The sequence below is a fragment of the Eumetopias jubatus genome, unplaced genomic scaffold (assembly GCF_037043125.1).
Source record: "Eumetopias jubatus isolate StellerSeaLion01/CBP00866 unplaced genomic scaffold, mEumJub1_p1.0 scaffold_12, whole genome shotgun sequence".
Lineage (NCBI taxonomy): Eukaryota > Metazoa > Chordata > Mammalia > Carnivora > Otariidae > Eumetopias > Eumetopias jubatus.
In genome coordinates, this window is record NW_028274818.1 from 95,466,690 (window position 1) to 95,494,624 (window position 27,935).

General features: G+C 42.7%; 2 protein-coding genes across 2 annotated transcripts in view; one reads left to right on the top strand and one right to left on the bottom strand.

Moving 5' to 3' along the window:
* Positions 1 to 715: 715 nt before the first annotated feature.
* NIPSNAP2 (nipsnap homolog 2) overlaps positions 716 to 27,935 on the top strand; it is a 31,676-nt gene continuing 4,456 nt past the window's right edge. The window contains exons 1-8 of the mRNA XM_028109839.2: positions 716 to 848; positions 11,598 to 11,737; positions 11,820 to 11,865; positions 15,082 to 15,176; positions 15,511 to 15,581; positions 16,393 to 16,533; positions 17,651 to 17,682; positions 24,899 to 24,993. Of these exons, the coding sequence (XP_027965640.1) occupies positions 757 to 848; positions 11,598 to 11,737; positions 11,820 to 11,865; positions 15,082 to 15,176; positions 15,511 to 15,581; positions 16,393 to 16,533; positions 17,651 to 17,682; positions 24,899 to 24,993 (712 nt within the window). The 5' untranslated portion in view covers positions 716 to 756. The remainder of the gene's footprint in view (positions 849 to 11,597; positions 11,738 to 11,819; positions 11,866 to 15,081; positions 15,177 to 15,510; positions 15,582 to 16,392; positions 16,534 to 17,650; positions 17,683 to 24,898; positions 24,994 to 27,935) is intronic.
* PSPH (phosphoserine phosphatase) overlaps positions 27,186 to 27,935 on the bottom strand; it is a 61,253-nt gene continuing 60,503 nt past the window's right edge. The window contains exon 11 of the mRNA XM_028109832.2: positions 27,186 to 27,706. Coding sequence (XP_027965633.1) covers positions 27,673 to 27,706 — 34 coding nt within the window. The 3' untranslated portion in view covers positions 27,186 to 27,672. The remainder of the gene's footprint in view (positions 27,707 to 27,935) is intronic.

Below are 27,935 nucleotides of genomic sequence, written 5' to 3' on the forward strand. Positions count from 1 at the left end.
TGGGACTGCGCTGTTGTGCCAGCAACTCGGACTCTATCCTCTGCTTCACAGCCACCGCCACTTACTCGATCTCCCGTCTTTGGGTTCGCCACTTACTCGATCTCCCGTCTGAAGAGGTTCCCGTCCCGGGAACCTCTTCATTTCAACACTTGACACGCTCCGCCAATCGTCATTTCACATCCAGCCACACTAGACTGGACCGCCTTGACGGTGGAGACCCGACCAGCGCCCGCCAGTGTTGAAATGAAACGGGAACAATGTAGTCCCGAGACCACGAGATAACTTGAGTATGTTTTCAACCAGAATGTTTTTATTAAAGCGTTGTTTGGATCTGGTTTTGGTTTGAAAAGGCAATATATTTACATGGTACAAAGTTCAAAAGGTATTGGGGGAGAAGCCTGGATTTAACACAGTGTTACTCTTTTCTTGTACAGTAAAGCCTTGCTCGCGTTCCTCTTGCGCACCCTGTTCAGGACGCCCAGCTCCTCTCGCAGGGGATTACTGTCTCCTAGTGCAGTCCTCTCCCGCGTGGCGCGCCCTCCTCACAGCTGCGGGCCTCCCCGCGCGGGGACCGTGCGCCCTACTCCTCCGGGCGGCGGCGCCCGGCGCTGCAGCGGTCGCGCGCCCCGCCCCGCCCCGCCCCGCCCCGCCCCGCCCCAGCCTCGGCGGGCCCGGCCGGGGGAGGGGTCGCGGCGGCGGCGGCGGCGGCGGCGTCAGCGGCGGCCGGGGTGGTGGGAGCCCAGGCGCCAGAGCAAGATGGCGGCGCGAGTACTGCACGCCCGCGGAGCGGCCTCGGCCGGCGGTGTCCTGCGGCGGGCCGCCCCCTGCAGCCTCCAGCCCGCGCTCCGGTGAGCAGCGCCGCCCTTTCCGGGAGCGGCCGGGGAGTGGCCGCCGCGGGGCGGAGGGCGCGGGGTCCCCCGGCGCGGGTCTCCGCCCCGGCCCGGCAGCGCTCCCTCGGGCAGGGCCGCCGGGGCTGCGGGGCGGCGGGTCCGAGGCCGCGGTCGGCCCGGCCGGGGCGGGCGGGAGCCTCGGCAGAGTCGGAGCGCGTTCCGGGCTTGCCGGGCTCAAGGTCACGACGGGGACGGCGCTCGGTGCCAAGGCCACGTCCGCGGGCCGTGCGGGCCCGGCCTGCGGGACCTTGACCCGGCGCCACCCGAGCGGTGGCCGAGGGCGCGCGCGCGGCTGGGGCCCCAGGCCCTGGCCTCGGCCTCCGGCTTCTCGCGGGCGCCCGGAGAAGGCTGTGCGTCCGCGCAAATACTCGATGTCTGCATCTGCAAATGGCAGTAGAGATACTACTTAACCTCTAAGGTGGTGAGGAAGAAATAAAATAACTCATCCGGGGTGAGCCCTCAGGGAAGCGCAGGGGAGTAGTGGGGAAGTCTCAGCACTACGAACAGTCTGACTTGCGTTGAAAAGTAGGTAACGGATCAAGAAGTATTTACAAGTTATCAACACTAAGTAGGCGTTGGGCTCAAGTTTAAACTTCTTCAAAACGCATTGGATTGAATATTCGGTTTAATTCATCCCTTTGACATCCATTCTTGTTTTCCATGTTCAAAAACCAACCTCATACTGACTTACACGTAGATTTGGCTTTCTTGTTTTCTTTACATTGGATAATTTAAACGTTATCTGTTTGTGGTTAAATAGCGAGCCTCTAGAAAATTCACTTGTCACTTAACGAAAGAGTAAAGGGACTGCCTGTTTGTTAAATTCTTTACTATGAGCCAGAGAGTTTATTTAATCTAATCCTAGAAGCAGTCTTAAGTAACAGGATCTGCATTTTACAAACGAGATGGAACCTCAAAGAGGGTGAGACATCTAGCTAGAAAAGACATTTGAACTCAAGTTTATCAGGCCCAGCACCTTTCCTAGGACTGATGCCCAACTTGTATTTCCAAATTTGATGTGTATGTTTCCAAGTTGATTAACAAATCAACCTCCTTTTATTTTTATTCTGTTATTGAGCATCTACTGTGTCTTGTTTTTTTTCCCACACAGGTGATAAGAAACTGAAATTCATATTCTTTCCAAAGAGACAGCTGAGGCTGAAGGTGTTCACCCAACATATTCACCTAAAGTGCTCAAAGTCACAAAGCTAGTAAATTGGAGATTTGGACCAGGGTCTGCCCAGTACCCCCACTTCCTGCTGGGGCCAAATGCTCTTGAAACTGAAGCCCAACCTGTTGGCTCTTGGGATTACTCTCTCAGGCCCCCTGTATCTTTTGACTGCCTCAACTGTAGGAGTTTTTTGGGACTCAGTCTAGACCCAATTAATTCACTGATTCTACACATTTTGAATGTATACGATGTCTTTGAAGTCTTGTGGAACTCAGCATAATAGCCGTGGTCACTATCCCCAGGAAGCCATGGCAGACACAAAAATTCATATAGACTTAAAGATTGAGGTAGGTGGTATGAGAGAAGATCAGGGAACCTACCCCGTGAGATCATGGAAGGCCTCTCCAAGAAGGTGCCATTAAGCTGAGACCTGAAGGGTCAGTGTGCAGGAAAGCCCTGACTGGGAAGGAATAAGGCATACCAGGAATCTCCAGAAAAGCCTAGGAAGATGGAACATAGGAGTGAAGGGAAGACGGGCCAGGTGGCAGGAAGCACGAGCCCCATGATTCCAGGCCTTACAAGCCATTTTAGAGAGTTTGGATTTTATACTGAGAGCCGTGGAAGACATCCTTAAGGGTATACATTCTAGTGTGACATGATCTGATCTATGTCTTTAATTATCAGTCTGATTTTGGAAAGGAGACAGAATCAAGGGTAATAGCCAACTGGGCAGATGCTGGTGCCACTTACTGAAAGTCACTGGTTCCACAGGCATATGAGTGCCCATCATGTGCCAGGCGCTGTTGGGAAATATCAATGAATAAAGTTGTTGCCATCTGGGAGCTTGCTCGTAACTCAGAGGAGGAAGAACAGATACAGGGTGGGGAGAGGGGAATCCAGAGCACTTTTGAACCTGGTAAAATTTGAGATGGCTGTGAGCTATTCAGATGGAAAGGCATTTGGCCTGTTTGATCTATTTGACCCTCAAAGGAGATGTCTGGACTACAGGTTACATTTGGGAGTTGTTGGTATATAGAAATGCCAGATGTTGATAGATCCGTGGGTTTCATTATACTGTTTTGCATTTAATTGAAATTTTTCTTAGTAAAACATTTTTAAAAACCATAGGAATGGAGAAGATTGCTTGAAGAGTGTGGATAGAGAAGGGGCTAAGAAACAGGCCCTGGGGTGTGTCAACATTCACAGGCTAGCCAAATTATGGAAAGAACCCAAATGTCCATCAACTGATGAATGGATAAAGAAGATGGATGGATGATAGATAGATAGATAGATAGATAGATAGATAGATACACATAGACAGTGGAATATTACTTAGGCTTCAAAAAGAATAAAATCTTGCCATTTGCAACAATATGGATAGAAGTAGAGGGTGTTATGCTAAGCAAATTAAGTCAGTCAGAGAAAGATACATAATTTCACTCGTATGTGGAATTTAAGACACACAACAGATGAACATAGGGGAAGGGAAGGAAAAATAAAGTGAGATAACAGAGGCAAACCATAAGAGAATCAAATACAGAGAACAAACAGGGCTGGGGGGTGGGCTAGATGGATGATGGACATTTAGGGGGGCACTTGTTGGGATGAGCACTGGGTGTTATATGTAAGTGATGAGTCAATAAATTCTGTTCCTGAAACCAATACTACACTGTATGTTAACTAGCTTGAATTTGAATTTAAAAAGAAAGAAGGAAGGAAGGAACATTCATTCATTCACAGGCTAGCTGTAGGAAGGAGAGGCAGCAAGGGAGACTGAGAAAGAGGAGCCAGCGAGGTCACTGTTTGTGGCAGTGCCCAAGGGGAGATATTTCAAGGAGGTGATGGTCAACTGTGCCAAATGCTGCTAAAAAGTTAGGATGACAGAAAACTGGATTTGCCAACAGGAGTCTGAGTGACCTTGTAAGAGGGATTTCGGAGGGGAAGGAGGACGCCTTCCCAGGAGACTTACTTGCCAGCACCTCTTAGCTCTGCTCAGTGCCAGGCCTGGAGTTCCCTTTGCTTAGTGGACATTGTCTAGTGTCCTACTGGTCCTTGAGATGCTTTTGTACCCAGAATTTAACTCATCTTCCTCCTACAGAACCTGCTTGTTCCTCCCAGGTTCTCTCCCCAGTAATGGTACATCTTCCATTTAGTGGCCCCAAACCCACCCCGTCTTGCTCTCTCCCAGCTAGCCAGCTGCCAGATCTGTCAGTTCTACCTCCAGCAGGTCTTGACTCTATCTTCTCTCTCACCATTCCCCTACCTCAACTCTTGGCAACACTTGTCTGGAGTCCTATGAAGAGTAAGGACTTGAACCTGTTGGTGAAGGGGACAACTAAAGAATTCCGAGAAAGAATTTTTTCCTATTAGAAAGATCTCTATGACATGAACTTGGACTGGATGCTAATCCCATTTCTTTCCCATCCCACCCCGCCCTACCCTTGCCAAGAAAAACTATAAAAGACATTTTGGGAACAACTGGGGACAGTTTTTGGTGTCTTTTTTTTTTTTTAAGATTTTCTTTATTTGACAGAGGGGGAGTGAGAGCACAAGCAGGGGGAGCGGCAGGCAGAGGGAGAGGGAGAAGCAGGCTCCCCGCTCAGCAGGCTCGATCCCAGGGCCCCAGGATCACGACCTGAGCGAAAGGCAGACGCTTAACCAGCTGAGCCACCCAGGCGCCCCTGGGGACAGTTTAATATATGAAATGGATATTAGATAGAATTATTTTCCTCAGATGTGAAAATCATATCATGGTTTTCTCTCTGTTCTTAGGAGGTGCATCCTGAAGCATTTACGGATAAAGTATAGTGTCTATGCTCTGCCTTCAAACGGTTTGGTAAAAAGAAAAAAGCAAATATATATAGAAAGACTTAAAATGATAAAATGTTCATCATTTTTTCACCTACATGCAGGGTATAGAGGTCTTCATTATACTGTTCCTTCATCTCTTTGCAGTTTTTCTTTTATTTAAAGATTTTATTTATTTGAGAGAGTGTGAGGCACACAAGATTTGGAGAGGGACAGAGAGAGAAGCAGGCTTCCCGTGGAGCAGGGAGCCCGATGCGGGGCTCGATCCCAGGACCCTGGGATCCTGACCTGAGCCGAAGGCAGACACCTAACGACTGAGCCACCCAGGTGCTCCTCTGTGTAGTTTTCAAAAATGAAAAGTTAGGAGATAGCTCTCTGTAGCAGCAGTGTGGAAGACAGGTTTATTGGGGTGGCAGGGGGTTTGGTGGTGAGGAGGGGAGTCACCTAGTGACTACTTTCATGCAAGACTCTTCTTTGGATCAGGCCCTTCAGCCTCCTCTGTCCCCCTCATGTCCTGCTATATTCACATACTCTTGGCTTTGGCAGGTTTGGTTCTGCTTCCTCTCTTGGGCGTCTACCTGACAAGTGTTCCTCATCTTTCAAGTCTTCAGTTCAACAAGTGCTTCTTCAGAGAATTGGTTCATGTCTCCCCCCAGGCCAACTTAGACTCCATTTCCTCTGCCCCCACCGATGTCACAACCACTACCGTATGTGTCCATCGAGGACTTACCTCCCGTTGGGCTGTGATCATGGTTGTCCATCCGCTCTCACCAGCAGACAGCTCTGTGAAGTCAGGGCCGGGTGCACTCATCTTTATAGCCTCAGCCTGGCCCAGTGCTTGGCAGGTGCGATGCGCAATCAGTAGGTATTTGGTGCTCAAATGAATGAAATCCATTTTACCACTGCAGCCTCATCCTGTGGTCTCAGTGTTAAATGTATTTCCCATCTGTGGTTTGCTCCAACTAAATCACAACACTGTCTAGACACCTAGTCAGGGCCCATGTCTTCTGCATTTCACCTCAGGAATATCTTTTGAAGGTATTCCTTCCCTTTCATTCCTACCACCATAATCGTAACCCAAAGTCTTGGGTTACGGGGCTTGGGTCCATTCGTCCATCCAGTGAGTACTGAATGCGTCAGCCAGCAGGAAGCCCAGGAACCGTGCTCCCTGCCTTTGTTGTTGTCCACCCACCACACCGCTGCCAGGCTGCTTTTCACAAACTTGCTAGCATTGCACCACATACAGGATACAGATGGGCATGGTACGCAAGAGCCCAACCCCTCTGCCCCCTTGCCTTCCCGTTCTTTCTCTCACCGTCCTCCCACACCCTGTTCTCCTGCCTTACTGAACTCTTTGCTGCTCCAGAAATATTCCATACGGTTTCACGACTCCATGCCCCTGGACATGTTGTTCCTTTCGACTGGGATTATCGCCTGCCTTGTCCACCAGTCTGTGTTGTCTTCCAAGACAGAGCCAGAATGTCAGCTGCAGTGCCTCTCCTCACAGGCCAAGCCAATGGTTCGTTCCCTTGACCTGCCACAGTGTGCGTGCGCGCGCGCGCGCGCGCGTGTGTGTGTGTGTGTGTGTGTAAGTCTATAGTATCTGAGACCACTCGATGTTTACTGTGTTTTTCCTATGAGACTGAATAGGCGAAGCATCTGGTTCACCTTTATATCCACAGAGCCTGGCACATAGTGCTTATTTTTTTTTTTTAAGATTATTTATTTTAGAGAGAAAGCATGCAGTGGGGAGAGGGAGACAGAGTCTCAAGCAGACTGTGCTCTGATTGGAGCCCACCGCGGGGCTCCGTCTCACCTGAGATCATGACCTGAGCCAAAACCAAGAGTCGGACACTTAACCCCCTGCACCACCCAGGCACTCCATGGCACATAATGCTTATTCTATTTAAAGTCTAATATTCTGTGGGGTGCCTGGCTGGCTCAGTTGGTAGAGCATGCAACTCTTGATCTCTCCAGCCCCCACGTTGGGTGTAGAGATTACTTAAAAATAAAATCTTGGGGAAAACACAATAAAAATAAAGTCAAATATTTTGTAGACTGTACTGCCCCCCACCCCACCCTCTGTAAAGTGCCACGCAGCATATGTATAATGTTATAAAGACTGCTGATTGTGCTGTTTGTCACTCAAAAAAGAACCCCCGCCCGGATCTTATCACCCTGACAGCTGTTGGCATAGCTGCTTCTGCTGTCTTCTGTGATTCGGCTTGGACAGCTAGGTGGACTGGGCACATTAGTCAGCTCTGGTCACCTGACACTGAAAAGATTTCAGCTGTACTGGGGATTGAATGAGATGACATAGACATGCTACCTAATTCAGTGCGTAACAGGAAGTATGTATTTATTAATTTGTAATCCCCTAAAATTGCAAAGGAAGAAAAAAAAATACTTTGGGATCTTTTCCCTTCCAAATTTAGTTTGCCAGTATACCTATATGCCTTTCCTGTAAAGGACTCTCTAAATGTGCACTTTTATAGCTAATTTTAAGTATAATAATAATGTGTGTATATGGAAAATTTGTCAAATAGTCCAGAAGGCTATACAGTGAAAAGGAAAAACTCTACTCCCACCCCAAGCCCAGTCACATTCCCCAGATATCACTACTATTAACAGTTTACTTCGTGTATTTATGGCACAGTTCTGTACCTGCTTTTTCCACATAATTTATTTTCAGAAATATCAACATATCAGTGCATGTAGATCTACTTCATTCTTTTTAATGGTTGCATTCTATTCCAATTTTGGATATTCCAAATTTATTTGACCAGTCCCTGTTAATGGATATCTAAATTGCCTATACCAGGAAAAAACTGGAAACAAAGTGCTAATAAAGGTTCTGTTTATAAAGTATTAAATGTAGAAATTAAATATCTGTATGTACACATGATGCATGTCTACGCATTTCTGGAATTAAAAACTGTTAGTAGTGATTGCTTTCGTGAATATTTGTTACTTTAAATGAAATTCCCTAATGCTGATATTTTTAGAAACTTTCATTGTACCCCTTTCTTAATTCATAATAGTTATTCCTAAGCTCTTACAATTTATTTAACCACCCCCCAAATTTTGAAACACAGTTTCTGTCTAGTGAACTTAAAATCTAAAATAAAAAACAGGAATTATAGTCTTATTAAAAAATCTTAAAACTTTCTACTTTGTATATCACTAATTTTATATGCTTGCCATTGTGCTTCATGATATTATTAAGCAAATATCCCAAAACGTGATATGTTTAAAACACTTAAACAAATTGGCAAAATGTTTTTATTGACATAAATTTTACTGTGGTCATTTGGAGAATTGCCGCCTTCAGAATTTATTTATAAAATCAGAATAAATTGAAAACAGAAACAAACACTATATGGTTTTGGGTTTTGCTAAAAGGCTAATTTATGTATAATTTATTCTTTTAATTTTAAAAGTTTGTTTTTATTGAAAAAGTTTTAAAAATTTAATTTTTTAAACTTTTACCATATGTCAGGTGCTGTCCTAAGTGCTTTAAGCGATTTTACTATGGGGCTAACTATGTCCTTAAAAAATACAAAAGGGGCACCTGGGTGGCTCAGTCGTTAAGCGTCTGCCTTCCACTCAAGTCATGATGCCAGGGTCCTGGGATCGAGCCCTGCATTGGGCTCCTTGCTCAGCGGGAAGCCTGCTTTTCTCTCTCCCACTACACCCCCCCCCGCCCTGCTTGTGTTCCCTCTCTCGCTGTGTCTCTCTCCGTCAAATAAATAAATAAAATCTTAAAAAATATATATACACACAAAAGTAAAAGCAAAGCATAAAGAATATGGTCAATGGTACTATAAGATGTAACACATATGGACATACATGGTAGCTACACTTGGTGAAATAGCATAATGTATAAACTTGGAAACAAGGCGCTAATAAAATTTCTTGTGCATTCAACTTTGTGCACTTGTCTAAATACTGCCTGTAAGACAAAACTCCTAGTACAATTATTGGACTGAAAGGCTTACACAGATTTAATTTTGATGCAGATAATGCTACACTGCCCTCTAGGGAGATTTGGAATCCGACTAGCAAGCGAATGGAACTTAAACGTGCACTTAAAAGTTCATAGTTAAAGTGTAGTTTGTTATATATATATATATATAGTTCAGTCAAATTTATCCTCGCTTTCTAACAGTTTGTATGGTAGAAATTATAGAATGAAAGTGAGAAAATGGTGTGTCGGGGGCGCCTGGGTGACTCAGTCGTTAAGCGTCTGCCTTCGGCTCAGGTCATGATCCTGGGGTCCTGGGATTGAGCCCCGCATCAGGCTCCCTGCTCCGCGGGGAAGCCTGCTTCTCCCTCTCCCACTCCCCCTGCTCGTGTTCCCTCTCTCGCTGTCTCTTTCTCTCTCTGTCGAATAAATAAATAAAATCTTAAAAAAAAAAAAGTGTGTCAATGAAATTTATATTCTTAAATTTGGTGTATATATATATTTATTTGAGAGAGAGAGCCAGAGAGAGAGAGCACAAGCAGAGGGAGCAGCAGAAGGAGAGAGAGAAGCAGCTGTCCACCGAGCAGGGAGCCCAATGCGGGGCTCGATCCCAGGACCCCGAGATCATGACTTGAACCAAAGGCAGACGCTTAACCAACTGAGCCACCCAGGCGCCCCGATATAATTTTTTTAAAGAAAGAATTTGTTTCTTTTTCCCTGTATATTTTCACACTTATTTATTGTGCTAGAGTATACATAACATAAAACTTGCCATTTTAATCATATTTGTGTACAGTTCAGTAGTAACATTAAGTAAATTCACACTGTTCCGCAACTATTACCACCATCTATCTCCAGAACTTTTTCATCTTCCCAAACTCTGTGCCAGGTAAAAAATAACTCCCCGTTCTCCTCTCGCCTTATCTTCTAGCGACCACTATACTACTTTCTTTCTCTGTGAACCTGACTACTCTAGGTTACCGTATATATTTTTTCTGTATCAGAAATTGTTTTGGAGGAGGGAAAAACATAGCAGAAATGGCAAAGATAAATATGTACTCTCTGTGAAAAGATGTTCAAACTCACTCATCATCACGGAAATGCAAATCAAAACCACAATGAGATATCACCTTACACCTGTCAAAATGTCTAGCATCAAAAAGATAAGCAATAACAAGTGTTGGCAAGGATGTGGAGAAAAGGGAACCCTCATGCGCTGATGGTGGGAATGTAAATTGGTTCCGCCATTGTGAAAAACAATATGGAGGGTCCTCAAAAAATTAAAAATAGAAATGCCAAGGGGAGTAGGAGGTTTAAGGCTTGCAGTTATGGAATGAATACATCACAAGGATGAAGGGTACAGCATAAGGAACATAGGGAAAAAGAAAATTACCATACAATCTAGTAATTCCGCTACTGGGTATTTAACCAAAGAAAATGAAAACACTAATTTAAAAAGATACATGCACCCATATGTTTATTGCAGCATTATTTACCATAGCCAAGATAGGGAAGCAACCCAAATGTTTATCAATAGATGAATGAATAAAGAAGATGTGGTATGTATAGATATACATATGTATACACAATGGAATGTTATCCAGCCACAAGAAAAGAATGAGATCATGTGACAACATGGTGGAACTGAAGGGTATTGTGCTAAGTAAAATAAGTCAGAGAAAGACAAATACCATACAATTTCACTTATATGTGGAATCTGAAAAACATAACAAATGAACAAAGAAATAAACTCTTAACTATAGAGAACAAACTGGTAATTACCAAAGAGGACGTGGGTGGAAGGGGGGATGGGCAAAATAGGTGAAAGGAATTAAGAGGTACAAACTTCCAGGGGCACCTGAGTGGCTCAGTTGGTTAAGCGTCCGATTTTGGTTCAAGTCATGATCTCAGGGTCATGAGATCAAGCCCCATGTCGGGCTCTGCACTCAGCACACAGCCTGCTTGGGATTCTCTCTCCCTTTGCCCCCTCCCCACACTCAGTCTCTCTCTCAAATAAATGAATAAAATCTTTAAAAAAGAGGTACAAACTTTCAGTTATAAAATAAGTCACAGGGATGAAAACTACAACATGGGGAATATAGTCAATAATATTGTAGTAATGCTGAATGATGACAGATGGTAACTGCACTTATATAGCTTAATGTATAGAATTGTTGAATCAATATGTTGTATGCCTAAAACTCGTATGCCTGAAACTCATGCCAACTATACTTATAACTTAAAAAAAAAAAAAAAAAAAAACTCTCTTAGGAGAACCACAGGTTACATCTCTTACACTTTACTCCTGCTGTTTAGATTGCATGCTATCATAATGGAGAGTGGACACTTTGTGGTATCCCAGGTTCTGTAACAGTGCCTAGAACAGGTGCTCAAGGTATGTTTGCTGAGTGGATTGATTTTATGAAAACAATGTACTGTGTGACATTATCTAAAGATGCTGAAATCTTGGGCGCCTGGGTGGCTCAGTTGGTTAAGCGACTGCCTTCGGCTCAGGTCATGGTCCCAGGCTCCTGGGATTGAGTCCTGCATCGGGCTCCCTGCTCAGCAGGGAGTCTGCTTCTCCCTCTGACCCTGCCCCCTCTCATGCTCTATCTCATTCTCTCTCTCAAAATAAATAAATAAAATCTTTAAAAAAAAAGAATATATCTAATAAGATAGGTGTAAGATTTTTTAAAAAAAATAAAGATGCTGAAATCTTCATACTGCTCACGGGACTGAAATTTTTATATTTGTTATTCCATAGGAGATTGACGTCCTCCAATAATAGACCTCGAGAAGACAGCTGGTTAAAATCCTTATTTGTCCGGAAAGTTGATCCAAGAAAAGATGCTCACTCTAATCTCCTAGCCAAAAAGGAAACAAGCAGTCTATACAAATTGCAGTGTGAGTGATAGGTTTGCTATCTTCATAGTTGACTTTTTTCCCTTTGTTCGTAAGTTTATCGTTGAATTTTCTTTTGTTTCAGTTCACAATGTTAAACCGGAATGCCTAGAAGCATACAACAAAATTTGGTGTGTATACCAAACTATCCTTTACTTGGGGAAAATTAACAATTTGAATATGTGTTGGTTCAACTAACACTTGATAGCAGAGTGAGATCTTTGATCCCTCTTCTTGAAGCTGAATGTTCAGAGGCTCTTAAGTTGAGCTCTGTGTGGGATTGCCAAAGGCATCTTGATTTTTAGGACTCCCATGGCTAACTCATCATGTAAGCTCTCAGACATTAAAATGTTCTAGACTCTTAAGGTTGGAAGGCACCTTATAAGTCTGTCTAGTCCATCTGCTCATCCGTGCTTGAGTCCTTTCTGCAGACCTTCCTGACTGGTGTGTTTAAGTACATTCATACATTCCATCTCTGGATAGCTTTGCGTGTTAGGAATTAGAACTCACATCCCTGTGATCTCTGTTGTTTCCAGTTTTACCTCTAAGTAAAATTGCCACATCAAAGTCCTGTATGTATTTGAATATAGCCACCATTTCTTCTCAAGTCTTCATTCGCCAGGATTTAAGTCCCTTTGGCAGATTTTCATATGATAATGAGATCCATATGCTTTTACAGAATTTGTAAACTTTATGACCAAAGAGAAAAGTGTATTCGGTCTTAATTAAGCTAACAAATTATATTTTAACGATCAGTTGTGAGCAAACATCATTAAGAAGCATTTTTTTACCTTTCATATCTGCTACTTTCATGAGAAAGCAAATGATTTTGTCATCAGAATCAGCATAATTATCAGATGCAAAAATCTTTTGTTGTTTTATTTTGGGAGGTGATTTATGAAATATAACATTAGCATAGAGTTTCTTAATCACCTCAGCACAGTTCTCTTTATTAAAAAATGTCCTAAAAAAAGCAGATGCTTATTTCTAAATCTTTGTTCATAAAATGAAATTTCCTGTCTGTGCTAATGTTTCCCTGGATTATCTTTCCTGTCCTGTTTGTATCACTTCATCGCCTGTCTCAGATTTTCATTTCCTATCTATTCATATTTCCATTTGGATGTCTTCCTCCCCCTTCAAATTCAACGTGTAGAATCACCTGGCCCTTCCTGCTCCCACATGTGTCAGTCACCATGGTTTTATTTAACCTTTTCCTTAGTTCTTTGCATTTGGTTGCTAAGAGCTGTGCATTCCTCATTTGACTTGCATTTTGGTTCTGTTTCATTTCCTTCTCCATCTCCCTCTCCCAGCCTGTTGAGCCCCATTTCTGAGTAACCTCCTTGCTGACTGCCGTCCTGGCCTCAAGGTTGTACCCGTACGTTACCCCACACCCAGTCCGTTACGTATAAGTTTGTCAAAATGATCTCCCTGAAGTTCTCCTTTTTCCTTCATCATGTTTTTTTCTTTTTTCTGAAACTTTCAGCAGCTCTCTGTTTTCAGTGCATCAAGACTTAACTCCTGCCTGGTTTTTAGGGGCCCCAGTGATGAGGTTCTGCCCAACCCAGCCAGTTCTGGGTACAAGGACTACCTGCCTTACAGCCTTCATTCATGTAAGGAAAGCCAGGGCTTCCAAGAGCAGCTTTGGAGTCCCCAACAAAGAAGATACGACTTTGTATTGGGGAATAACCTAGGCCTCACCGTCAGGCCCCAGCCCCTTTCTGGACCCCACACGGGTCATCCGTACAGATTTTCTTCTACATTGGCTCTCATTCAGGGTTGTTTATGTCATGACAAAAAAGGAAAGCCAGGGGCGCCTGGGTGGCTCAGTTGGTTGGGCGACTGCTTTCGGCTCGGGTCGTGATCCCGGAGTCCTGGGATCGAGTCGATCGAGTCCCACATCGGGCTCCCGGCTCAGCGGGGAGCCTACTTCTCCCTCTGGCCCTCTCCCCTCTCATGCTGTTTCTCTCTCTCTCTCTCTCTCTCTCTCTCTCTCTCTCTCAAATAAATAAATAAATAAAGTCTTTTAAAAAAGAAAAAAAAAGCCATTTCCAATAACTTCACATAATCCATCTTTCCCCACCCCTGATTTCCATCAGTCCCATGTTATTTCTAACATAAATCTTTTTTGACCTGTACAATGATCACACCATGTGTATGGCATTTCAAAAAATACACATGGTGTGGTCATTGTTCAAGGTCATGAAAATGTACAGGTTTTCATTTAGTTAGACATAAGAGCATTCTGAGCTTTTCCCTGTTAACTGCATATACACTCAGTTCTAGTGCCCCAGCCTCTGGTGGTGATCATGAACTTAATTTTCACTCAGTGTCAGCAGATAGTTCGATCAGGTTCCATTTCTGACCCTTGATATCCTTTTGCATTTATTGTTGAATCTGTATTGTACTTTTTCATTGTAATTTTTCTATTCAAAAAGTGTGCAGGTTTTAGCTTTTATTTTGGGATGGCACAGTTCTGTCTCTTCCTTTTGCCTTGCTCTGTACACTAGAATCTGTACCATAGGAAGGTTTCCCTGGAGCCAAGCTCTGGCACGTCTGTGAAATTAATACACGGCCATGACTGTCACAGTTCTGCCGCTAGTGCTGCACAATCTCTGGTAATGAACTTGGGGGTGTGCGACATGGGACTGTATGATCCTTCTCAAGTCCCGTCAGCTGGTTGACTTGAATAGAACCTAATTTAGGCTCCATGCTGAATCTTTAATTTGGGTCCCTCTGCCATGTTGATGCCCTTGGGGACTGTTAGAGCTGGGCTGCTTCCAGACTGTGTTGGGTTCTAGCTCTGTCTTCTTCCCTCCTGCAGCCAGCTTGTTCTCTGCCCCTGCCACCTCTGCCTGCTCATGCCACTTCTGTGGCCCCCTGTCTTAAACATCACTTCCTGCTCTTATTTCTTCTTCCATGCTCTTTTTCTACTCTTCCTGTTTCTCCCCTTTCCATTTTGGGAACGAGCAGAGCTTAGCTCTTAGAAACTTCACCATTCCTAGGTACTTCTTTTTTTTTTTTCCTGAAATAGCAAACAGTAGACCCATGTAGTTCCTGGAATCCTGGGACCTTTGGCTCTTCTTTATCCATTTTTATCACTATACTTGAGTTGTTTACTTTCTTCTAGGTAGTTGGGGTAACAGAAACCTAAGCCTCTGATAAGTGGGATATTAGAGTGCAGTAGAATTCAGCCAAAAGGTTAACTCTGCACGTATTTTTATCACAAATATTTCTGAGGTCAGTTGTCAGAAGAGAGTAGATGGCCTTTTTCCTATTGTTGATCATGTGTTGGACCTGGTATAATCTTGTCAGTTGTTTAATTAGTGTTGCTGTTTCTTCTCTTTAAGTCAAGAGGTGTTGCCAAAGATTCATGAAGATAAGCATTACCCCTGTACTTTGGTGGGGACTTGGAACACGTGGTATGGCGAGCAGGATCAAGCTGGTAGGAAGCAGAAGTCTTTGGAATAAACACTTGTTCCCTAAGCCTTTGCTGTTAACGACTTAAATAATATTCAATTTAATGCTTGTTTTTATAATCAAAGCTTTCCAAGTCTCAGTCTAGTTTTGTGGTTAAAGTAGTTTCTCCAGTAATTCAAAAACTACTTTTTTTTTGTTGTTTTAACATTTGAATCCATTATTGAAACTTTATGGTGTAACTCATATGCCAACACATGGCACATTACAATTTTGTATTAACATTATGTGTATTAGACTATTTTCAAGGTAGGAGTATCGTGAAACTCTAAATGTATGTTTTTTTTCAAAATATATTTCAGTCCACCTCTGGAGGTATGAAGGAGGCTATCCAGCCCTCACAGAGGTCATGAGTAAACTCAAAGAAAATCAGGTAATGATTTTGAAAAATGTTTATTTATTCAGACTAATGATCTAATAAATGATAGTACAGAATTAAATGACTCTTTTCTGTCCTTGTTTTTTTAACGGTAATAAACTTCTTTGTAGTAAAAGTTTTATTATTTGGATTCTTGAAGCTGTATTGAAACATAATTAACCAGTTGTAATACTATTAACATAACAATTCTTATTGTAAAAGTCAGTTGTACTTTGAAACTGCTGAGCTGGTACTTTGATGCCAGTAAATCAGCATGGTAGACACAGTCCGCCCTGGATTACCTAAACGCATATCAGCTTCGGGAACCGCCAACCACATAGTCTCTCCCTGGGGCTGACTTCCATCTCCTCCCCCTCCCTTCAGTAATAGGTGCAGGTCAGGGAAGAGAATTTTAACAGCCATATGTTATTAGGAAAGAAAACCTTTTGTGTAGATTCCCAGTCCAAATATAAGTGGCTTTTGGACCATCTGGTATTTTGTAGTCTCTATGTCACTTCTATTAAAATGTTGTCAGACACCATTAGGAGAACTTAAAAATGTAGGAAATTAAATTTGCTTACATTGTTACTAAAATAATTAGGATGGCCATGAAGTTTGTCATCTAAATCTGGACACTTTTGAGAGTGAAAGTGAGTGCTTATAGTTATTATGTTGGTTCAACAAAATGTAAATCAGGGCTGTCTCGGGCCACCTGGGACCCTTTTTTATGATAGTATTCTATTATAGGAGGAACATAAATGATACTAAAATGGGTTTATATGTAAATATTAGCGGATATCATGAGCACTTTTTTTCCCCCTCTAAGGAATTTGTGGAATTCCGCAAGGCAAGAAGCAACATGCTTCTCTCTAGGAGGAATCAGCTGCTGTTGGAGTTCAGTTTCTGGAATGAGCCTATCCCACGGTCAGGACCTAATATATATGAACTCAGATCTTACCAGCTCCGAGTAAGTACTGAAATATGGGATAATGGCCCTCTCATTCTTCTGTGAGGAGGCGTAAGCACCCCTTAGTGCCAGCAACAAAAGTTGAGTTTACATTTTTTTTTTTTAAAGATTTTATTTATTTATTTGAGAGAGAGAATGAGAGACAGAGAGCACGAGAGGGAAGAGGGTCAGAGGGAGAAGCAGACTCCCTGCTGAGCAGGGAGCCCGATGCGGGACTCGATCCCGAGACTCCAGGATCATGACCTGAGCCGAAGGCAGTCGCTTAACCAACTGAGCCACCCAGGCGCCCTGAGTTTACATTTTGTGATGTGTGTTTGGCATAATATTTTAATCGGTTTGTTTTCTTTTCTGTCCAGTCCCTCTCTTCTTTCCTTTTTTTTTTTAATCTTCTTCGCTCTCATTCCTTCTCTTCTGCTAAGCTCTTTTGTTTTTTATAATCTTCCATATAATGTTTATTATTTGACATTTTCCATGTAGCATTGCTGTTTTTAAGAGGAGAGACCTAACATGCAGGACTAGCTGTAACATGTGGCATTTGCTGTAATTGAACTAGAGCAACTAATAAATGTGAGACTGCGGAATAAATTACACGGCACTGTAAGAGTCAAAGGGAATAATATTTTGTAAGACTTTCATGTTTCCCCACTAAGTGACTACTAGAAAGAAAGCCCCAGATAGCAACATAACAACATTATTAAAAGGAGTACATTGCAGCAGTAGTTCTTAGTAGTCTAAGATTCACCATTATATGGGAAAAAATAGGGATTCAGTTAAATTGAATTTTTTAAAAACTTCACGATAAAGTCTGAATGGATACCAACAATTTAATCATAAGTTCAGTACGTCTGGAGGATGGGCCTAACTATGGTTTTGATAACCATAATTGGATGACTTACTGTAAATATTGCCTTCTTATATGAATTAGAGTAGAATATTACTCCCACTATGGGATAGAAATGAGCATGGTAAATAATATTAATTTGTTTCCTTTTTTATTTGTTACACTTCCCATTATTAAAAGTAATTTTTAAGTTAGTTTTGTCATTTGATATTTTTATACTATTTCCAAATTTCTTCACAGAAGAACTAACAAACCAAAATCCAAATCTCTTTTCAGCCAGGAACTATGATTGAATGGGGCAATTACTGGTGAGTATATTCCCAAATGATGAGTTTGCAATCTTATTAATAGATTATTTTAGGTCATAGTGTTAATTCTAGAAATAAAATCTGGGGATAAAGCTATGACTTGATACTAGACTGCTTTATTTGATGTTTCTATTATGAAATTTTTTGAACATACACAAAACTAGAGAGAATAATACTGTGGATCTCTCCACCTTCCATACCCACTACTTAGCTTCAGACATTACCAGCACATGGCCAACCTTGCTTAGGTCTAACTCTCCCAACCCAGATTATTTGAAGGTAAATCCTGAATAATATGTCATTAAATTGAATTTTTTAAGAATTTCACAATAAAATATGTCATTTCATCCATAAATATTTTATATATATATATATATATTTATATGAGAGGTAAGGATTCTGGGTTTTTTTAAAATAAAACCCCAATGTTGTATTAGGTTATTTCATATTCTTCTTGGATATTACCTTTTTTGGAATGTTGGGGGCTTTTTTGTTGTTTTTTTTTTAAGATTTTATTTATTTATTTGACAGAGACACAGCGAGAGAGGGAACACAAGCAGGGGGAGTGGGAGGGAGAGAAGCAGGCTCCCCATGGAGCAGGGAGCCCGATGCGGGGCTCAATCCCAGGACCCTGGGATCATGACCTGAGCCGAAGGCAGACGCTTAATGACTGAGCCACCCAGGCGCCCCTGAGTGTTGTTTTTGTCATATAAACAGCACCACAGTGACACAGTTGCTTGTTTTTTTCTTCATTTAAGTAGCAAAGTACCAATTTTTCCCCAGACTGATCTATAAATTCACCACAATCCCAGTCAAAACCCCAGAAGGCTTCAGAAATGCAAAGGACCCAAAAGAGCTAAAACCACCTTGAAAAAGAAGAACAAAGTTGAAGGACTCACACTTCTCAATTTCAAAACTGACTACAAAGCTAGAGTAATCAAGACAGTGTGGTACTGCATAAGAACAGGCATACAGATCAATGGAACAGAAGTGCAAGTCCAGAAATAAGCTCACATATATGAGCCATTAGTTTTCAATCCATGCACCAAGTCAATTCAATGGGGACAGACAGTCTTTTCAGCAAAGGTGCTGAAACAACTAGGGATCTTTGCAAAAGGATGAATTTAGACCTCTACCTTACATATATACCAAAATTAGCCATAACAGAGCTTTTAGAAGAAAACATAGGAGAGAATCTTTGTGACCTAGGGCTAAGCAAAGAGTTCTTAGATAAAACACCAAAACCACAGCCCACGAAAGAAAATGATAAATTACGGTTTATCAAAATTAAAAACTTTTATAATTCAAAGGGCATCATTTATTTTTATTTTTTTAAAGGTTGGGTAATTTTTTTTTTAAAGATTTTATTTATTTGTTTATTTGAGAGAGAGAGAGAAACAGCACAAGAGGGGATAGGGTCAGAGGGAGAAGCAGGCTCCCCACTGAGCTGGGAGCCCGATGTGGGACTCGATCCCAGGAGTCTGGGATCATGACCTGAGCCGCCACCCAGGCACCCTCAAAGGGCATCATTTTAAAATAAAAGGCAAATAAGTCATAGACTGGGAGAAAATTTTACAAATCATATCTGATAAAGGACTTGTATCCAGCATGTATTAAAAAATCCTACAACTCAATAATAAGAAGACAAATAACCCAGTTAAAAAATGGACATAACACATGTTGGGGAGGTTGTGAATAAGTTGGGGCCCTCATACATTGCTGGTGAGAATGTAAAATGGTGCAGCCACTTGGGAAAACAGGCAGTTACTCAAAATGTTAAACATGGAATTACCATATGGCCCAGCAGTTCTATTCCAAGGTATATACCCAAGAGAATGAAAGCATGCATCCATCATATAAACTCGTATACAATGATCATAACATTTTTCATAATAACCAAATAGTGGAAACAACCTAAATGCCCATCAGCAGAGGAAAGAATAAATGAGTTGTGGTATATCGACATAATGGAATACTCTCCAGCAATAAAAAGGAGTGAACTACTGATATGTGCAACAAATATTTGCTATGTGAAAGAGTCCAAAGGAGCACATAGTCTATGATTCCATTTGTACGAGATGTCCAGAAAAGTCTAATCTATAGAGACAGGAAGGTGAGTGGTTTCCTGGGGCTGGGGGTGGCAACAGAAAAGGATTATAGGTGGGCACAAGGAATCTTAGCATAATTGGATTGATGATTGCACAAGTCTGTAAATTTACTTAAAAAAAAAGTTCTGTGCATCTAATTGAATTTTATGGTATATAAAATATACCTCAGTGAAGCTGCTAATGACACACCTCACTAAAGAGAATTTATACCATGAATCCAAGGATAATTCAAAATGAGGAAATTGATCAGTATAACACAGTCAAGTGTGTAACCGGTGTCTGGCCTCTGCACCCCAGCACGTTGCCTCCATGCCTCTGTTAGAGTGCTTGTCACCCCAGGGGAGGCCCCACTTTCCAGTTCTGCGACTGTCTACAAGGCCTGGCACATCCTGGGTGGTTGGTAAACACTGAATGGATGGTGGAAACTGGTAGTTACATATGAAGAAAAGGTCAATTGCCAAACCTGTGAACAACCTATGTGTCTGAGGGAAATGGACTATAGTATATTCGTGCAGTAGAATCTTAACACGGTGGTGAAAGTAAAACACGGGGGGCGCCTGGGTGGCTCAGTCATTAAGCGTCTGCCTTCGGCTCAGGTCAGGATCCGAGGGTCCTGGGATCGAGCCCTGCATTGGGCTCCCTGCTCGGCGGGAAGCCTGCTTCTCCCTCTCCCACTCCCCCTGCTTGCGTTCCCTCTCGCTGTCTCTCTCTCTCAAATAATAAATAAAATCTTCAAAAAAAATAAAAATAAAACAGATCGGGTCACGGATAAATATTGAAAACACCAAGATGAGGAGAAAGCTAGTTAGAGAATATGTACAACACGATGTCTTTTAAGTAAATTTTAAAATGATATAACGAGAGTTTATAAACAAGTTTTCTATAAAAAGATATAATTATTGTTCATGGATACGTACACATGAAGTAGAAATAGAAAACCATGGACAGGAAGACTTGTCTTCAAAAGAGAGGTAACTGCTTCCACAAAGTGGTGACTCATGGGGATGGGGGGAGGGGATGAAGATGAGGAATGCAAAGGGAGCTTCATCCGTTTCTGTGGTGGTCATTGCTTTTTGAAAAGATCTGAAATATAAGAAAATGTAAAGTATTGATGTGGTTTTTTTAATATTTATTCATGAGAGACAGAAAGAGAGAGAGGGGCAGAGGCAGAGGGAGAAGCAGGCTCCCCACTGAGCAGGGAGCCCGATGCGGGACTCGATCCCAGGACGCTGGGATCATGACCTGAGCCGAAGGCAGATGCTTAACCATCTGAGCCACCCAGGCATCCAAGTACTGATGTTTTAAAAATCTAGGTGGCCAGAGTGTTTTAATGGGCACAAATTAACAATATAAAAATCATCTTAATACATGTTCAGAAGGCATTTGATAAGATTCAATACCAGTTTTATTTTATTCATGACACGAATTTCTAATAAGAAGCACTTTAAAAATTAGGAATAGAGAATATTTTTTTAAATTTTTTTTAAAGATTTTATTTATTTATTTGAGAGAGAGAGAGCGTTGGGTCAGAGAGAGAAGCAGACTCCCCGCTGAGCAGGGAGCCCGATGCGGGACTCGATCCCGGGACTCCAGGATCATGACCTGAGCCGAAGGCAGTCGCTTAACCAACTGAGCCACCCAGGCGCCCAAGAATAGAGAATATTTTATTTAAATCACGGGTTGGCAAACTTTTCTGTAAAGCACCAGTTAGTAAATATTTTAGGCTTTGTGGACCATTCTGTGTCTAAAACAATTAACTTTGCTGTTTTAGTGTGAAAGCAGCCAAGAATGATTTGTAAATGGATGAGCATGGTTGTGTTCCAACAAAACTTTATTTATGGATGCTGAAATTTGAATGTCATGATTTTCATGTGTCATGAAATATTCTTTTTTTTTTTTTAAGATCTCTTTATTTATTCATTCGAGACACACACAGAGAGAGAGAGAATGAGCGGGGGGAGAAGCACAGGGAGGGGGAGGAGCAGACTGCCCGCTGAGCAGGGAGCCCGACACAGGGCTTGATCCCAGGACCCTGGGATCATGACCCGAGCCGAAGGCAGACACCCAACCATCTGAGCCACCCAGGCGGCCCTGAAATATTTTTCTTTTGATGAGATTTTTTCCAAGCATTTAAAAAGGTAGAAATCATTCTTAGGTTCTGGGCCATGAAAACAAGCTACAGAAGGTGGGATTTAGTCTGAGGGTCTGTTTTGCGAGCCCTGATCTATAAATGATAAAACTTTCCATTTCTTCCATCTTAACAGCTACATTAAACTTAATGGTGAAATGCAAGAAGCATACTCATTAGCATTATCACAAAACACCAACTTTTACAATCATAATTTTATATAGTTTTTGAAAATCCTATTGTGAGAAAAAAAACAAATAGAAGTTATAATAATGTAAAGCCTCAGTAATTAAGAGGGATACAAGAGTAGGTTATTGGCCATTAGATATTAACCCTTTGGTTTCCTTATCTTTAAATGAGAATCTGTGACTTTTTACTTACTTTCAACTTAGATGTGTTCTCGTTTTTCAGTTATGAAATATCTTGCTTTGAACTGTATAATTTCTAAGATCTCTTCTAGCTCCAAAAAACGGTCTGGATTTTTTTTTTTTTTTAAGATTTTATTTTTAAGTAGTCTCTGTACCCAACGTGAGGCTTGAACCCACAACCCGGAGATCAAGAGTCGCATACTCTACCCACTGAGCCAGCCAGGCACCCCTGTGATTCTTATTTCTAATAAATCTTTTCTTTTTGGGTCATCAGAGGTTACATAATGCAAGTTAGATTTTTTTTTTTAACTTGAAAACTAAGACATACCTATTTAATTGGCTACCACTGTTTTATAGGCACCACTTTAATAAGAGACCTTTTTTCGGGAGGGGCCTTATAAATGTAATAATTTAGTTGCCCACAGAATAGGATCATTCATTAGTTCTATTTTTGCACGTTACTATTAAGACTTGCCCACTGTGAACTTCGCAAGGAAGTACTGAGGTTATTCTTAGCTATTTAAACAAGTATTTATAAAGCCAGTTCAGCATTCAATTTATATTTTGGCACATAGGTAACTATTTAAGATGGTGATCTCCTCTTCAGTACATGCTTCTGATTATTACCAGGCTAAGGCAAGTATGTTTTCTTTGCCTACTGTAACTGAGTTAGAAAAATTCATAATGGAATGAATAATCCTGAATATTTATCACTATCAATGAAAGACAGTTTTTCCCTGAGTTAGAGTGCACGTTAAAGTGATTTGCTCAATTTCAATAATTTACCAATCAGATTTGTAATTTTTGTGAAGTTATTGATCACTTAATTCTAACTAGAAGCGTTAAAGATTTTAATATCGTTTGGGGGTAACCCATGGGGGCAATAGCAAGAGATCCCTCCTTCACCACAGAAGAACCTGAAAGCTTGGGTCCCCCTCAGAGTTGAGCTCATGGGGATGAGAGCCGAGATGCATAAATCGATCTTGAGGACTCTGGCTTTATCACTCCCACTCTGGTTGCCCTTGCTCTGATCCTGTGCCCCACCACTGCCTTGAGATGTGCCAGTTCAGTTGCTATGAAGTTTGCCTCCAGGACAAGAATGTACTGGTCAAGCCAACTTGAATCTCTTGTCCCTCAAGAGTTATGTCTCACTGTAAATATTAGTAGATTAGAATCTTTGTTCATATGCCTCCAGCTCCTTTAAGTTAATGAGAATGAATCCATCTTCCTAAGTCCTGTCAATTCTGGTACCTTGATGTGACAGACTTGAGGCCCAAACCCGGGCAGTGTTGATGTAAATACACTGGTGGTCTGTGGTGTGGAGTCTCTGACGGACTCCAGCTATGCTTTCCCAGGTGACCTCCTTGTATCACTTCAAGCCACTTCCTTCATTTTCAAGTTTGATTCTTGAAAGAAAACTGCTTTTGGAAAACATACACATTTTTTAAAAAGATGTTATTTGCGAGAGAAAGCGCGGATGCACACACCCGAGCTGGGGGAGGGGCAGAGAGAGAAAAGCCGACTCCCCGCTGTGTGTGGAGCCTGATGAGGGGCTCGATCCCAGGACCCTGAGACTGTGACCTGAGCCCATATCAAGAGTGGGATGGTTAACCGACTGAGCCACCCAGGTGCCCCTGTACATTTTTTTTAAAACCATTTTAGGATTTCAGATGCATCACTAGATATAAAAATAAAGTGCGTGGTGCAAATAAGAGAGAAGGTGTTTAAGGAGCTGATACCTTTTGCAGTAGGAAATGTTGAAAGTTTAAGACGTGCCATTTTTTAGCCAACTTAATCGCAATTTCATGTTAGACACATAGACACATATATATACACACACATTCTTCCACACATAGGAATGCCATTTGGTATTCATTATCCTGATGGTTTGTTCTGGTAAGAAAAAAAACAAGAAGCAGGGGTTCTTTGTTTCATTTTTTATTAAGTATAGTTGACACACGTGAAATTAGTTTCAGGTGTAGAGCAGTGATTTGACAAGTCTGTACGTTATGCTGTGCTCACCCCAAGTGTGGCTGCCATCTGTCACCACACAACACTATGACAATACCATGAGGCAGCTTCCATTTTGATAGTGATGGTGTATTGCCAGGAAGCTCCACGTTCATGGTTCTTCGGTGTGTTTTCCAGAATTCATGGTCTGCAGGTGCTTTGAAGGTGTGCTCCCTTCATCCCTGTCTTAAACCCCATTCTCCAGGGGTGGTCCCTGTCTCCCTAAGACACAGTAACTTCTGGCATCTTGAGTGGTCTAGCATCCACGTTTCCCTCACTCCCTATCAGCACGTTCTTAGAGAAGCAGTTCTTTTTAAGTTGATGGGTCCTATCCTCAGCCAATTTTCTCGACTATGTATTCTCGAGCACTGATTTTAAGAGTCATTAATTACTGTCTGCTTCCCCCAAAAATGACTTACAGCTACAGAAAAGTACATTTACATCTTATATATGTTATCTACATTAAAATAATTTTCAACTGCATTTGATAGTTAAAAAACAATTTGTCTTCATATCGTACAACTTGCTCTGAGGGCAGACGAAATCGGATTCTTTTCGACATACCTAGTTCAGTATCCGAACATTGTCATTTTTCCTTACAGGGCTCGTGCGATTCGCTTCAGACAGGACGGTAATGAAGCAGTGGGAGGATTCTTCTCTCAGATTGGGCAGCTATATATGGTACATCATCTTTGGGGTATGTATTTTTTCCTTCATTTTTGTGTTACTAGGATTTCAGAGTTCATTACCAAATAAGCTATACTAGGGCAATAAAGCACATCGCAAGTCAGTAACTTTAAACAGCGTAGCAGGGGCGCCTGGGTGGCTCAGTCGGTTAAGCGACTGCCTTCGGCTCAGGTCGTGATCCCGGGGTCCTGGGATCGAGCCCCGCATCGGGCTCCCTGCTCCGCGGGGAGCCTGCTTCTCCCTCTCCCACTCCCCCTGCTTGTGTCCCCTCTCTTGCTCTCTCTCTCTGTCAAATAAATAAATAAAATATTTTTTTTATTTTTTGGGGGGCCTCGATCAGAAGGACTTGGGCCCCCCACAAGCGGCGCAGGGGAAAATAAAATATTTTAAAAAAATAAACACTGTAGCAAATCTAAACATCACAGATAGAAAGTAAGTGCTGGGCTATCTAGAAGGAAAGAGTCAACAGTGAAAGGCCCATAGCCTCGGGGCACGTAAGTAGGCTGGTACGAGAGTAGGGGTAGCGGTGAAAGGAACAAGAGAAGTGAAGCACACAGCCATGGGAGAGAGACGATGATACAGCTGCTGTCCCTTTCTAGACACTTCCCATGGCTCTTCAGAAATTATCCTGCATTTTATCCAGAGAGGCAGCTCCCCACATGTTCACTCACGGCCTGCCTTGTGTCTGATTCCATCGTTCTGGAGGCCCTTCTGTCACCTTTTCCATCCCCACCCACTCCTGTCTGGCACCATCTTTGGTGTCTCTCCGGTCCTGACTCGGGCATGCCCCCTCGCCCCCCAGTGAATGTCTCTCCCCTCCGGAGCCCCCAGAGCCCGGTATCATGTAGGTTGTCACACTGTGGCTATCTGTGTCTGTCTCCCTGCTAGAACAGGAACTGGGTCTGAGTAATAGCTTGGTACATTTTGGGCACATCTGTATATGTTTATTAAAGTTAAAAAAAAATGGACAAACCATGAGAGACGATGGACTCCGAGAAACAAACTGAGGGTTCTAGAGGGGAGGGGGTGGGGGGATGGGTTAGCCTGGTGATGGGTATTAAAGAGGGCACGTTCTGCATGGAGCACTGGGTGTTACGCACAAACAATGAATCATGGAACACTACATCAGAAACTAATGATGTCATGTATGGTGATTAACATAACATAATAAAATTTTTTTTAAAAGTTAAAAAAAAATGAAGGGACTCAGTTAAGTGTCTGACTCTTGATCTCAGCTCAGGTCTTAATCTCAGGGTCATGAGTTCAAGCCCTACATTGGGTTCCACATTGGGTGTGGAGCCTACTTTTTTAAGAAATGAAAAGCATAACTCATTTCCAGACCATATTAATTAACCGACGTATTGGTTTGGCCTATCCAGTCGCACGCAGTGCTGCACCGTCCGCCTGCTGTGTGGGCATGGCAGGCGTACAGAGACTGGTGACGGGTCTGAGAGGGGAAAGCCAACACGAGGGACTTGCCACGAGGCAGTGTGTGTGATCAGTAACATAGGGGTTTATATTCGGGGCACCCCCAGCACTTACGGGGATATAAACTTACACGTAATTGGGGGAAACCAGTAAAAGGTGAATACGATCTAAATGGGTTGGCAGGTAAATGCAGGAAGGAAGGGGCAGAACAGTGATGGGAAAACGGGAGATTATAAAAAATGGTCAGAAAATGAAATCATGCAGACTGGCTAAATGGTAGGAGAGCTGCCGGGGACCTAAGTCTGAATGGGAACCCCTTTCCCCCCCAAATCTTCAGGGTCTGGGGAGGAGACCCCCATCAATCACTGCTTCGACCAGATGCTCAGCTCAGCTGCACACACGGGGTTTCCCTGGCGTGTGAGCAATTGAAGACCCTGCACCAAGGGGCACCCAGTGGCTCCGTCGGTTAAGCGTCCAACTCTTGGTTTCAGCTCAGATCATGATCTCAGGGTCGTGAGATCGAGCCCCGGGTCCAGCTCCGTGCCCAGCAAGGAGTCTGCTTGAGATTCTTTTCCAGTCCCTCTCCCCCCACCCTGCTCTTCCCCCTACTTGTGCTCTCTCTCTCCTTCTCTCTCCCAAAATAAAATAAATAAAATCTCGAAAGAAGGAAGGGAGGGAGGGAGGGAGGGAGGGAAGGGGGGAAGAAGGAAGGAAGGAAGGAAGGAAGGAAGGAAGGAAGGAAAAGTTTTCACATGTAACATTTGGAAACACATCTTTAAAATCTGCCTTTGGAGATTGTGCTAAACATAATTTAACCTTTCTGGGTTTGACATCGTTTTTATTATTATTATTTTTAAATAGTATGTGTTCTGTCTGGAGAATATAAACTGAAAAGTCAGGCCTGTTCCCTTTGCACACTTTCCTCTCCCGCTTGGCGCCTGCACACCTTCCCAGACGTCCTCTGTACACGAGCACAGGGACTGCACTCGTGTCAGGGCTTACAGTGTGTCTGGATGGGAGCTCCCAGGTGAAGGAGGAGACAGGCAGGCACCAGGGCGTCCCAGGCCCTTAACTCTGTCCCGCGGGAAGGGCTTGAGGTTTCACACATCAACAGCAAGATGAGGAGTCCACCAAGATCATCCTCGGAGCGCAGACGCAGAAGCTAGGAACAATGTGGTGCTTCGGCTTTGGAAAGTGGCCAGATTGCAGCTCGTGTCTTTTCTGAGGCCGTGCCTTTCTCTGCCTTCCTTTGTTGTCCCAGTTAAGTGTCCCAAATGTTCACTGCCTGCTTCCTCCTTTATAGGAAAAAGTATTGAGATATGCAGAAATGAATTTTCAGTTGCCTGCCCCAAAAACTTACCCTCACTTTTCCATACTTTTTAGAGAACCACATTGGTCAGGCACCTCCAGTGTGTTGGTTATTTTAAGCATCATTCTCTTTAATCCCTACAACCACAAACCACAATGAGGTACCTGTGACTCATGGATGATAAATAAATCACTTAGAATCCACAGCTGTTGAGT